Source organism: Scatophagus argus, chromosome 16 (genome assembly GCF_020382885.2).
Source record: "Scatophagus argus isolate fScaArg1 chromosome 16, fScaArg1.pri, whole genome shotgun sequence".
Lineage (NCBI taxonomy): Eukaryota > Metazoa > Chordata > Actinopteri > Scatophagidae > Scatophagus > Scatophagus argus.
Genome location: NC_058508.1, coordinates 10,257,053 through 10,270,560, shown reverse-complemented (window position 1 = coordinate 10,270,560; position 13,508 = coordinate 10,257,053). Strand labels below are relative to the sequence as shown.

Sequence of the window (13,508 nt, the reverse complement as noted above, 5' to 3'; positions counted from 1 at the left end):
AATATATATAATTTTTGGAATTTCTGGCACAGATTGATACAAATTGTGACTTATAACTGCAAATTACTTTAAACTACTAATTTTTTTTAGTCATGCAGTGGTTAGCACTGTTTCCTTATAGCAAGAGGGTCCCAGCTTGGAATCCTGGTCTGGGCCTTTCTGTGTGGAGTTTTCCCTGCCTGTGTGTGTTTTCTCTGAGTAATTGGCTGCTCTACGTTGCCCATAGGTGCGCATGTGTGGTCGTCTGTCTTTGTGTGTCAGCCCTGCGATTGACTGGCAACCAGTCCAATGTGTGCCCCACCTCTCGCCCATAATCAGCTGGGATAGGCTCTAGCGGCTCTTTTGGATAAGCATTATAGAAAATGAATGAATGAATGAATTTTTAAAAATATGTCAAAATGTGCATTTAATGGTGCACTTCTTCATGTGTGTTCTTCAGTTTCAACATGGTTGAAAATCTGACCAGCACCATTGCAGGTTGCTACTGAATGTAATATAATTTACTCAAATGAGATAAATGATATCATAGTATGCAGTTTTCATCACAATTTCAAGTACTGCAAAAAAGTGGTGTCTGGCACAGAAATACACAGCAGAGTCTTCATGCTGCACATTCTATCCATTTAGAGTCACTGTTTTGCTGGAAGAGTCAGCACTGATACTGAACTTGTTCTTCAGAGAATCTTTGTAGTATGTGGAGGATCCAACACGTGCAGCTCCAATCCACTCCAGTTCTTTCCCTGCAGGCTGTCTGATCCAAGCTGTGTAGTAGCTGCCAACATCATAAGAGACCTGACAGGTGATGGTCAGACGTTGACCTGGCTGCACAGTCACAGAGGCTGGCTGTGTCAGCTGTTCACACTTCACACCTGTTGAAAAGAGAAAATGTTTTGGAACAAATGATCAAGTTATTCTGCAAAAGAAGAACTACTGACTTTGACAAATCCACAGAGACTCACATCCAGCTGCCAACAGCAGCAGCAGAGCTACAGAAAACATGGTTTATGTTGAAACTGATGTGCTGTGAACTCCACTGACAGCCTGATGTGAAGTTTTTATAGCTGAGCAACAAGGAAGCTCACTGAGTTTGCATACAATCAAACATCAATGTTGGTGTGACTGGAGCCAATAGAAGAGTGTGTTGACTGTTATTATATCTGCAGAGTGAAAACATGCCTGGAAATCACCTCTGATTTACAGGTGATATTTTATCTTCATTGCACACTCAGTTGGAACATTTTGAGAATGTCCCTACAACGGTTATCTTTGCTTTTTCTGTAAACTACTAATGCTTATGTGAGTTGAACTGATAATAATTTGATATTAAAACATTTTGTAAATTTTCATATAATGATACTATTGTTTATCATTGTAGTTCAGTCTTATGATGTAAATCTGCGTGTGATTGGGCACAAAGATAAGACTGACTGCAGGTTTCAGTGTTTGCACATGTTTGAAGCCGGACAGAAAAACTTAAGAAAAACAGCAGCTGGAATTGAAACTTTTATGACAAAATGTGAAAACTAAATCTTTAAGATTTGTCTTAATCGTCATAAGTTGCTTTTTTTAAATGATTGTCATATTTTATCTTTATGTGTGGTTTAATCAGAAATACAAACAGTCTTCAAGCAATCAAACATCATGCTTTGTGGATCAGAGTTTGTATGATTTTTATCGTTTTTTATCTTTGCTCCAAGTAAATAAATAAAAATAAATAAAGTGTGGAAAAAAGAATTTGCAACACATGAAGGCACAGGATTATTCCTGCGCTCCTTCTTACTGCTGATGGTAAACACCTTGTAGTCACACTTCCTAATTCAAAATGTGCTGAGTCAAGTTAATAAATGACTTTTGTTGAGGGTAGAAAAGTTTCAGCTCCAACATCCAGTGTACATGAGCAGCAGGAGGATTAAACTGAGTGTCTCCTTTTAGTGACAGAGGAGACAGAAACTTGACACTGACTGCCCTCTAGTGGTTTTATACAGGAAAGTAAAACATTGTTTTTCAGCATCATGAATCACTCTCATGGTGATGACATCAATGGCCTGACCACAAATCTATTTTTTATTAAATATATACATATTTAATATGATTATTGTCAGGTAAGGTAAACATTAGAATGATTTATTGTTGCACTGTACCAGAAGTCTGAGAAAGTACCAGCACATCTCAGGACTTAAGATGAGAAAGTTTGATGGCAACCAGCAGGAACGATCTCCTGTTCAGCCATTTCTCCCATGAAGTAAATGCTCAGTCCCTTCCTTATCATCTATTTTGGGTTTTTGCCAAGAATGGGTGAAGCTACCTGGAGCGTTCTCTAAGCTGTATGAAAGACTAGTGTTGAAGTTTCTCAGGTCAGACCTGGGTGACGTCACACGCTCAAGTTCAATAAATCTGTCAGCATAAGACATCCAAGTCTGGCATCATTTCTTCAACACAGCAGTACTGAGACTGTCTCCCTAACAGAACATTTACATGAACATTTACCTGTTTGTTTGATTGTTATAAAATTCTGTAGTTACAGCAGTAAAAGAACAAATGATTACAGATAAAAACAGAAAGTTATAAATATCAGGACTGATTTCTTAATTGTGCAGTGTGCTTTTCCTTGTCGCTCCTACTCTTTGGGATTTTTCTTGTGACTGTTTCTTATGCACAATATTATAAAAAACCAAAAGCCATATTTTAAACAACTCAAAAACAAAAACTTCAAACTCCACTTTTAACCCTAGAACACTAACGTCGGATGATTTTCACCCACACAATTTTGAAGTGATCGAATTTTACAACCAAATGAAGGGATGTGTTGAATCTTTCGACCAAATGTGTGCTCAGTACAGCTGTGAAAGAAAAACCAAGAGGTGGCCACTGTGTGTCCTATATGGCATGATGAACGCTGGTGTGATAAACTGTATTTTATCCGAGATATTATATCGGGTAAAATATACCCAACGTTAGTGATGGTGTTACTAATTTTAACGTTAGTGTTCTAGGGTTAAATTAAGATATGTGAATTAACTTCATTTCACTTGAGTCACATCAAATCCAGTCCACACAGTCTCCTTACTGTGAGGAGGAGTCAATGCAAAACTCAGATGTCTTCCACCTCTACTTATGTGACTGCAGAGAGGACAGAGAACAGTGGACACACAGTTTAACATGATGGACTATAGGACAGGACTGCTGCTTTCAACTGCCTGCTGGGCAGGTGAAAATATTCACTCATCTTGATTTTAGATGTCTTTTATTTGTCACCTGCTTATGTCATTTAATGCTTTTTGCTGTTGACGTTCAGGTGTTGATGGTCAGACTCTGACAGAATCTGAACCAGTGGTTAAAAGGCCTGGAGAATCTCACAGATTGACCTGTACAGCCTCTGGATTCACATTCAGTGGCTACTATATGCACTGGATCAGACAGGCTCCTGGAAAAGGACTGGAGTGGATTGCTTATATCAGTCAGCTTAGTGGTAGCGACAAATACTACTCTCAGTCAGTCCAAGGCCGGTTTACCATCTCCAGAGACGACAGCAGACAGCAGGTGTATCTGCAGATGAACAGTCTGAAGACTGAAGATTCTGCTGTTTATTATTGTGCTCAACACTCACTGGAGTTGGTTGAGCAGCTTAACTGGAATTAAATCTATTGAAAAACAGGTTTAATTCACTTGACCAGCGCTGATCGTCCCATTGGCTTGACTCAGTCCATGTCCTGAGATGGTCTTCAGGCCCTCCACACATCTTGCGTGTTGTTCTGCTCCAGTCGCTCCTCCAGCTTCTTCCTGTACTTGTTCTTGGCCCACCTGATTGTGTATTTGTGTTCACACTGAACTCTCTTCTGCTCCCCTCTGTCCCCAGAAAAGAAAGCTCTCTTTTTCTGGTTCAAGCTCAGGGCTTGTTGTTGGAGAAACACCGTACTCTCCGGGTTGGCAAAGTGTTCTCCACACAGAAGTTAATGTAGTCTGTGATGCAGTCGGTCAGGCCATTGATGTCATCACCATGAGAGCTGTAAAGTGTCTCCCAGTCTGTAGTTTGGAAACAGTCTCTCAGTCTCTCACTGGCCTCATCAGTCCACACTTTCACAGACTTCTTCTGTGCAGGCTCTCTTCTCACTCTGGGTGTGTATACATGGTGCAGATGAACGAGACAGTGATCAGAGCGTCTGAGCAGAGGGTGGAGGTGTATGTTGACATCCTTGACATGAAATGTAAACTTCAGTATCAGATGTATGATCTTCATGTATGTACTTAACAAAGACGTTGACACAGGTTTACCACACTAATATCGAAAATTTGTCCAGCATTTTGACCAGCATATAATTTAAGATCAATCAATAGCCCGATTCATTCAATACTGGTACATCTAAGTTAGGAAACTACTTAATTTGATTTGTCTTGTGTTCCAAGTCCATCATCCTCTAAGCAATATCAATAGTAACCTCAACTGAACCAACCTGACACAAAATATTAAACTTTGTCACAGATAATGAGGTGACAAGTTTGGTTTTTACTCTCATCTCCTTTCTGACACACACACACACACACACACACACACAGTGACTTCATGTTCCAAGTGTTCAGGCACTGAGGGGTTTTTGTTCAGCTCCACTGATGGTTTGTGTTACTGTGACTCTCTGGCACAGAAATACACAGCAGAGTCTTCAGGCTGCACATTCTGTCCAGTTAGAGTCACTGTGTTTCTGGAAGAGTCTAAGCTGATGCTGAACTTGTTCTTCAGTGAGTCCTTGTAATTTGTTGGGTATCCAACATGTGCAGCTCCAATCCACTCCAGTCCTTTCCCTGCAGGCTGTCTGATCCAGTGCGTGTGGTGGCTGCTGACAGAATAAGAGACCTGACAGGTGATGGTCAGATGTTGACCTGGCTGCACAGTCACAGAGGCTGGCTGTGTAAACTGTTCACACTTCACACCTGTGGAGGAAAACGTGTAAAATATTAAATCAGTTTAATAACAGTGAACAGTCAGTGTGTTGTGATCAGACTGTCAGTGTCTCTGCCTCAGTGAGACTCACAGGATCCAGCAGCCAGCAGCAGCAGCAGAGCTACAGAGAACATGTTGGTATTGAAGGTGATCTGATGGGAGCTTCTCTTCGTCTGCTGATATCAAGTCTTTATAGCACACTGTGAGGAAGTCCACTTTGCATAGAGAATTAAAATCTAGAAGATTTTGTAAAGTTGAACATGTTACTCTCAATGTGGAAAAAAAATATTTATCAAAATTCTTGTTGATGGTTCTGTACATATTGGATGATTTTTCAGTCAGTGCTGAAACACCTCCCAGCAGTTGCAGTCAGATTGAAGTTTTAAACTGTAGACAAAACATAGACAAAATTGTGAGGGTTAATGTTATGTGTTTCCTGCCCTTGGGGAAGATGTTGGGATACATTTTAGTCTCATTGCCATGACAGAGATTTTGTCGATAAGGTAAATGAATGCATGAATGAACAAATGATTGGAAAGGTTATTACTATGGAAGTGTAGAGATTTTTCTTTGGACTACAGTGATTTTTTAAAATTTGTCTAGCAAGTACCAAAAGTCTTTCATGAAAATAATGTTTTGTAATCTTTTGCATCTGTTTTTTCTAATGATGTGACCAATAAGTCAATCTTCCCAAAGCCTTTTACCACTAGATGGTAGTCTTTACTCTCTTTCCTGACTTCTTCACGAGCTGGAAAGTAAATGTCCAAAATGTCCCTCCAGTTCATGAATATTTTCTCATTTTTTGTATCACTTTGTAATGAAAATTGTTCATCTGGGAGCTTGTTATTAATCTTAAGAAAGTGTGTTGAGTCTAAAGGAAATGAAGTACACAGGTTCAATTAGTTTTCTGATTGAATCAATTGTAAAACCGTATGAAATTTGGAAATATCTGAAAAATAAACAAAAAGCTATTAGGAATGAATACATCTCAAATTAGTTTATAGGAATTAGGTCACCTACTGGCCCAGAGCAGTTTAGTGGTGCAAAGTTCATTTCACAAAAGTAACTTTTCATATATTGGTATAGTATGTATTTTTAGACAAACACAACAAGCCTTCAGAAATATTGCACTTAAAATGTCAAATGGCCTATCGGCTCAATTCAATTCAATGAAACTTTATTGATCCCTGAAGGGGGAAAATTAGTTTGTCTAAGCATTAAAGAAATAATAGGCAAAAGCAGTATATAAATAGATGGATACACGCACGTCACTCAGTAAAAATTAGGTCAATTAAGATGCACATATCTGGAGGTTACATGTGTTGTAAAGTCTGATAGCCTCAGGCAGACAGGACTTGCTGTAGCGCTCCCTTACGCATCTGGGCTGCAATAGTCTTGGGCTGTGGCTGCTCCTCAGGCTGTCCAGAGTGCTGTAAAGGGAGTGAGAGACATTGTTCATTATTGTTCTGATCTTCCCCAGCATCTGTCTCTCACCACCTCCTCCAATGGAGCCAGCCTCCCCACAACTGACTCAGCCTTTTTTATGAGTTTGTTCATACAGTTTGAATCCTTCCCTTTTAATCCCACACCCCAGCATGCTACTGAAAGGAAGATGGTACTGGCCACCACTGATGTGTAGGTGGTGAAGAGGAAGGGGGAGATCACTCCAAAGCATCAAAGTAACTCAATTACTATTACCTCCATAATCTGCTCAGGATGCTTTAAATCATCTTGTGAGGATCTTGAGGAGTTTTAACATCAGGAATCACATTTTAACTGTCGTCTACAAGTTCTGGGTACAGTTTGCATGCCAGCCACTTCATGCCTGAATGCGGGCTGAAATGCAAATACGTGCAGTGAAAGATGAACCATTTTTCTTCGAAGAAGTTTATTTGTAGCCCTTACAGTTTCTACAAAGTGTCAAGGCTGCAGGTGTGGTCCCAGATGTGCAGAGTGAGGGGGAAGTGTCTTTCTAAACATGATATGTTTAGAAACATCAGGAAACTGAAAAACGTTGAGAGCTTAACTGATAGCAGATGTTTATGCTGTTATTTTTGATGTTCTCAGATCCCCATCCTGTGACTCAAATGCAAGAAAATCCTCAAAAGCTTTTGATATTTATTAGAATCACACCAATACTCATGTTTATATCGCCTTTAATTTCCATGTGGCTGCACAAATCATATCTATTGTATGTGTTGAATTAATGAGGAAGCAAACACAAATGGCCAAAATGACCAAAGAAGAGCAAAGATTTATAGTTAAATTGCAAAATGAAAACCTGCATACAGGATATATTTCTATCTGTATGTCCACTGTGGTAGAATTATTATTTGTTTATCAATGAAAAGCAAAGTAATCAACAACTTCTGTCATCCTTATGTAACAACAATACACACATTTATTTAGATAAAAATTTAAGAAATACAGTAGCATTTTTGTTTTTTCTACAGGTTACAGAGACATTTTCAATCAGCTAGTTAATTATTATAGATGATGATCCACTTAGTAAAAAAAGACAAAAAATAAATGAAGACCCTTTAGTCGTCTCTTCTGTGCATCCATCTCATCCTTTACCGTCTCTTCATCTGAAATAAAAATCAAAGAATCAAAAAATTATACTTTTTGAAATGAACTTGTCATCCACATTGTTAAACAGTGCAAAGGTTTGATTGATTAGTTCACTCTTGTGTTTCACCCAGCTAGAGAACTGACACCAAAATAATCTCTGTCTTCAATAAAGCAGATTTGCTGCAGGCCACACATGTTCTATAGTTATTATATTACCTGTTGGACCAGATGATTGGCCCACTTTTATAATATTTTTTAAGTTGCTTGTAAAGCTTCATTCTCACATGCCAGGAAACTATAACTAACCATAATTTGTTTCTTAAAGATGGTATCTGTGATGTGACTCATTCATTCAGCTGTTAACATGTACGTGCTGTGGAGCATCACAAAACAGCACATTTTCTATTGTTGGAGAAGGTCTTCAGTCTGTTGCTGCTAAAAGTTGTTCTGTCACACACGTTCCAGCTGGTCATGCCAATGAACTCAAATTCAGAACAGATTTTACGACCCTTCAATTACAATCAATTATCTGATTTTTTTTTTTTTTTGTCTTTTTTGTACAATTTAATGAGGTAAGTGGAAGCCTTAATCTGCATCACAGAGATCTCAATTTCCCTGCACAAACTGGACAAACCTGAAAAACTTTGTAGTCAATCACAAGCACAGACAGAAAATCACTAACTTTCACATTAATATCTCTGAGCAGTTTTCTACTGCACATTCCTGTCTGGGAAGAAAATGAATTCTTTATTATGTCCTCTACAATCTTTGGTCATCAGTATAACAGAAATGCAGAAAAGGCCTGCATATTTACCTTGACTACGCTGAATATCATGCTATAGAGGAGAGAAGATATGAAGAGGAAAATGAAGGAGGAGGCTGTGGACCACAGACTGCTGAGCTCATCCTCTTCATTAAAATCATCTTTGCAGCTCAGAGCAAAATTCAGTTTCGACTCTGGAGTAAAATCTAAGAAGAGGAAGGTATATATGGTTAGATAAAAGGTGTGTGTGTGTGTGTTAACAAAGACTTTTAAGATTTTTAAATTGACAGCTAAGCATTGGTCATAAACGGTAATTGAGCATTATTCACTCATTGATCACATATCGTATGTGGAGCTTTCTACAGTTAAACAATGCAGTAGACCGTATGCAGCACGCTTACTTTTCTGTTTGTTTTAAAATATTGACGTCATTCATGAACATATAACAAGAGATTCTCCATGCAACATTTATTTGAAACAGTCAGCCCACTTCTCAAGATGTTAGACATGACAAAGACAGAGTGAAACACAGTGTGACGGCAAACAAGAACCAAACTGACCTGTTGACTCTCATTTTTACAATCACAAAGACTGATGACATGACAAAGTACACAGATTCCCAAGGCAGATAATACACACAGAGACAGAACAACACATTTGCACAAAATACCACATTTAAAGCTGAATCTACTATTTGTCACATTCAATTGAGTTACCCTGGGCGTTAGACACTTGTCGTAGTTTTATGGAGCTGTTGCTGCCAGCAGGCCACACGTTGCACCCAAACTTATACCCGTTATCCCATTTTTCCTTGGTGGTGGTGTAAACACTTGTAACTAAGTAGCCTTGTTTGGACTTCTGTGGGGGGAAGGTGATGCCATCTGTATAGACGCCATTCTTTCGTCCACTATCTTCTGTCCAGGATATTGTGAAATCCTGTTGCACAGGGCTGTAGACCAGACACACCAGAGTGACCTCATTTTTGCTTTGTTGTTTGATATCCTCTTCTGGGAGGACATGAATTGTCACTTCTGGCCCACTTTTATCTGAAGGAGACAAACTGTTTTCCAGGGGAGCTGAAAGAAAAGAAGACGTAATACCAAACAGATGAATCAAAACAAGATGAACAAAGCGATGCATCTTAACTTGTAAGAGAGCCATCACAGTAAGTTACAAAAAGTCACATACTCTTTTGCAGTTTCACACTGTGGTTACTTGTATTGTGAGTCACAGAACAAGTGAAAGACTTCCTTGAATCCCAGGCAGATTTTGGTACTTCGACCAAACTGACTTCTGTATATTTGTTGTTTTTCACAGCTTGAGGATATTGTAAAGGAGTCAAACTGGTCCCAATCTCATTAGTCCAACTGAAGGTGAGTTGCTTTGGGAAGAAATCTTGTGCGAGACAACCAACAGTGACTTTATCTCCGGTTCCAGGGGAGCACAGAATCAGAGGGAACACAGTTGGTGGTGCAGGTGGTGCTGTGAAAGAGGACACATAAAAGCCAATACAGCCAAATTAAAGAACACAAACGATCAATAGCATGTCCTAAATCTAATTACAAAATTAACCCATGTTCAATTCATATTTCTTGTCTTTATGATCATGTAATCATTGTAACAATAATATTAACAGTACCAGCAACATTGTTCATGTTAAAATGCTGCTGCTGGTGAAACATAAAATTACCTTCATTCTTTCATAGCAGCCACAGCATGTTTATCAAAATCACATTCAAGGTACTTCTGATTTATTTAACAATAATAAATGTATTTAATACTACACTTGAAATATACTTAGTAATCTGTTTGTCTTGCCTTCTAGAAAGTTCTGTTGGGGTAGAAGAAAGAAAACTAACAGTGATTTCATCTCCAGTTTCACTGAACCAAAGAGACCAGAGTCCACTTTTTAAAATTAAATTAAAATCTTTTAAATTTAAATTCAAATAAATTAATATGTGTTCAGTATTAATACAAAGAATATTATATAAGATATAACCATGAATATGTGAACTAATATAATAATGTTTAAAATCCATCTTAGTATTAAGGGTTTTGATCATTTTAAAATATAATTTAGTTATTATTCTGTTTATGTATTGCATTATATTTATTCATTTTATGTTCATTTTTATTTAACAGTAAATCTAAAAGAATTCACAAAAGCTGTTGAGAATAATCACAGATTACTTGATGTAAAATTGCTCCTCTAAAATGTAACTGAAACACACATGTCCCTTTTAAAGCCATTAATCCCTGTGGTAGTTCAAACAATACTATACACTTTATATAATACATGTCATATAATTTATCTACTTATTTACGTCTATTCTCAGTGTTCAGTTGTTCAGTTGAAGCAGATGCTGATCCTTCAGTGAAATACACAAAATATATATGTATTCCTCTGCTCTTCTGTACTGCTCTTCTTATATGAAAGGCAGGTATGGCAACATGTATAATTAATATCCACAGTCATAAAAAATGTATTGAATAATAATGTTCATGAAAATGCAGACTTTCATCAGCAGCAATTACAGTCCAGCTGAATAAAATTTAAGGTAAAACAAATCAACTCCTGAATTTGATAATAAAACCAAAGAACCTCTTTCAAACACTTTCCAAGAAGCAACTGCATTAAAAACATCTGTCTGCTGTATTTTGTACCTTGTCAGCATCAGTGCAAACTTAAAATCATTAGTTTAACTACCGTACCAAAAGAAGCATATTTTTAAAATGTAAAATAAACTGGTAGCTAAAAGATATTCAGTTTAAATGTGACTTACCTGAAGATACGGTGACTTCAGTCCCTTTACCCCAGTAGTCGAAGTAGCTGTAGTAGTATCACAGTGTTGCATCTCCACTCACTGCTTGAACAAAAACCTGCCACAACAGAAAAATGTCTTAAAATCACATAAAATGTTTTCCATACACAGAAATCCTGGTCAGTATTATCCCCTGGTGACACCACGTGAACATGTTTTATGTTGATTCTTAATCACTTCTAAAAGTTAAGATTTTCTGGAAGATAAAATTTACATTTGTGCACAAACTGTGGCTTTAAACATCTAATTAATCAGCTTTTAACAACTAATTTTTAAAATGATAAACACAGTAGTTACCTCATCTTCTGGGGAGAGATATTTCATCCTGTTCTTTTATTTAACATCACATGATTGGAGATTGTAAAATTTTTAATCTAAGGTTTTTGTATGGGTCTGTATCTCAGTGGCCAAGTATACCCAGATACCAACCATCACCATGATGAACCCTAATACAAAAACCCAACACTGTTTCCTGCACTGAGCACTCAGGGGACCTGTGCTGTCAGCAGCTGGTAAAAATAAAACAAAACTTCAATTCTGATAAAGAGAAAGTATTTAAGTGTATAAGTAAAAGGGGATTTTGCATCATAATTATTTTTTGCTTGTGTTTATTGTTTCATTATTGTTATTTAATCTTCATTCGTCATAATCTGTCATGAGTAGCAAATAAAAAGTCTAATGGATAAAACAGCGGCATCATTGTTTATAAAACAACAACAAAAAATAGCATTTTTAATGGAAAATATTTTAAATATCTTTTTAAAGATTTCTAAGAAAAACAAGATGCTTTGAAACTTCAAGAGAAGTGATGAGTCCTGAACAAAACATTAAACAAATATCATAAACAGTTACAAATTAATTTTTTGTGCTCTTACTCAGAGCAGAAATGTAAATTTTTGTAAATTTTAGTATCAGATGCATACTTATCACAGATGTGCACACATGTCCCCTCATAGCAAGAGGGTTCCAGGTTCGAATCCCAGTCTGGGTTCTTCTATGTGGAGTTTGCATGTTCTCCCTGTGCCTGCGTGGGTTTTCTCCGGGTACTGAAACTGAACTGAATGTTTCCAATGGTGTAAATAGAGGAACTAGTTTTTGTATGAGTCTCCTCTTGTCGTCTCTCACTGTGACTCTCTGGCACAGAAATACACAGCAGAGTCTTCAGGCTGCACATTCTGTCCTTTTAGAGTCACTGTGTTGCTGGAGGAGTCGAAGGTCATAATGAACTTGTTCTTTAGATAATCTTTGAAATAAGCGCTGCATCCAGCACAATCGCTTCCAATCCACTCCAGTCCTTTCCCTGCAGGCTGTCTGATCCAAGCTGTGTAGTAGCTGCTCAGAGAATAAGAGACCTGACAGGTGATGGTCAGACGTTGACCTGGCTGCACAGTCACAGAGGCTGGCTGTGTCAACTGTACACACTTCACACCTGTTGAAAAGAGAAAATGTTTTGGAACAAATGATCAAGTTATACTGCAAAAGAAGAACTGCTGACTTTGACAAATCCACAGAGACTCACATCCAGCTGCCAACAGCAGCAGCAGAGCTACAGAAAACATGGTTTATGTTGAAACTGACGTGCTGTGAACTCCACTGACAGCCTGATGTGAAGTTTTTATAGCTGAGGAACAAGGAAGCTCACTGAGTTTGCATGCAATCAAACATCAGTGTTGGTGTGACTGGAGCCAATAGAAGAGTGTGTTGACTGTTATTATATCTGCAGAGTGAAAACATGCCTGGAAATCACCTCTGATTTACATGTGATATTTTATCTTCATTGCACACTCAGTTGGAACATTTTGAGAATGTCCCTACAACTGTTATCTTTGCTTTTACTGTAAACTATTAATGCTTAAGTGAGTTGAACTGATAATTTGATATTAAAACATTGTGTAAATTTTCATATAATGATACTATTGATTATCATTGTAGTTCAGTCTTATGATGTAAATCTGTGAGTGATTGGGCACAAAGATAAGACTGACTGCAGGTTTCAGTGTTTGCACATGTTTGAAGGCGGACAGAAAAACTTAAGAAAAACAGCAGCTGGAATTGAACCTTTTATGACAAAATGTGAAAACTTAATCTTTAAGATTTGTCTTAATCGTCATAAGTTGCTTTTTTAATGATTGTCATATTTTATCTTTATGTGTGGTTTAATCAGAAATACAAACAGTCTTCAAGCAATCAAACATCATGCTTTGTGGATCAGAGTTTGTATGATTTTTTTTTCTCTTTGCTCCAAGTAAATAAATAAAAATAAATAAAGTGTGGAAAAAAGAATTTGCAACACAAGAAGGCACAGGATTATTCCCGCCCTCCTTCTTACTGCTGATGGTAAACACCTTGTAGTGTTCAAAATGTGCTGAGTCAAGTTAATAAATGACTTTTGTTGAAGGTAGAAAAGTTTCAGCTC

General features: G+C 37.6%; 1 protein-coding gene, 1 long non-coding RNA gene and 4 gene segments (V, D, J or C); 1 reads left to right on the top strand and 5 right to left on the bottom strand.

Annotated features, from left to right (window-relative positions):
* Positions 1–13,508, bottom strand: part of ighd (immunoglobulin heavy constant delta) — a 68,361-nt gene that overhangs the window by 38,156 nt on the left and 16,697 nt on the right. The window lies entirely within an intron of this gene.
* Positions 421–1,192, bottom strand: LOC124073381. The segment is given in 2 exon segments: positions 421–869; positions 960–1,192. Coding segments are annotated over 2 exon segments (294 nt in total).
* On the top strand, positions 3,160–3,649 carry LOC124073339. The segment is given in 2 exon segments: positions 3,160–3,208; positions 3,296–3,649. Coding segments are annotated over 2 exon segments (393 nt in total).
* LOC124073366 lies at positions 4,581–12,855 on the bottom strand. The segment is given in 2 exon segments: positions 4,581–4,926; positions 12,612–12,855. Coding segments are annotated over 2 exon segments (348 nt in total).
* Positions 7,040–9,448, bottom strand: LOC124073334. The segment is given in 3 exon segments: positions 7,040–7,524; positions 8,322–8,476; positions 8,987–9,448. Coding segments are annotated over 3 exon segments (615 nt in total).
* LOC124073383 lies at positions 9,617–12,217 on the bottom strand. Of its 2 annotated transcripts, none has more exons than XR_006845672.1 (3): positions 11,390–12,217; positions 11,054–11,150; positions 9,617–9,752 (listed from the first exon to the last, which is right to left on the bottom strand). It is a non-coding gene; the product is annotated as an uncharacterized LOC124073383 (long non-coding RNA). The 2 variants fall into 2 exon arrangements; XR_006845671.1 differs by having other exon boundaries at positions 12,016–12,217.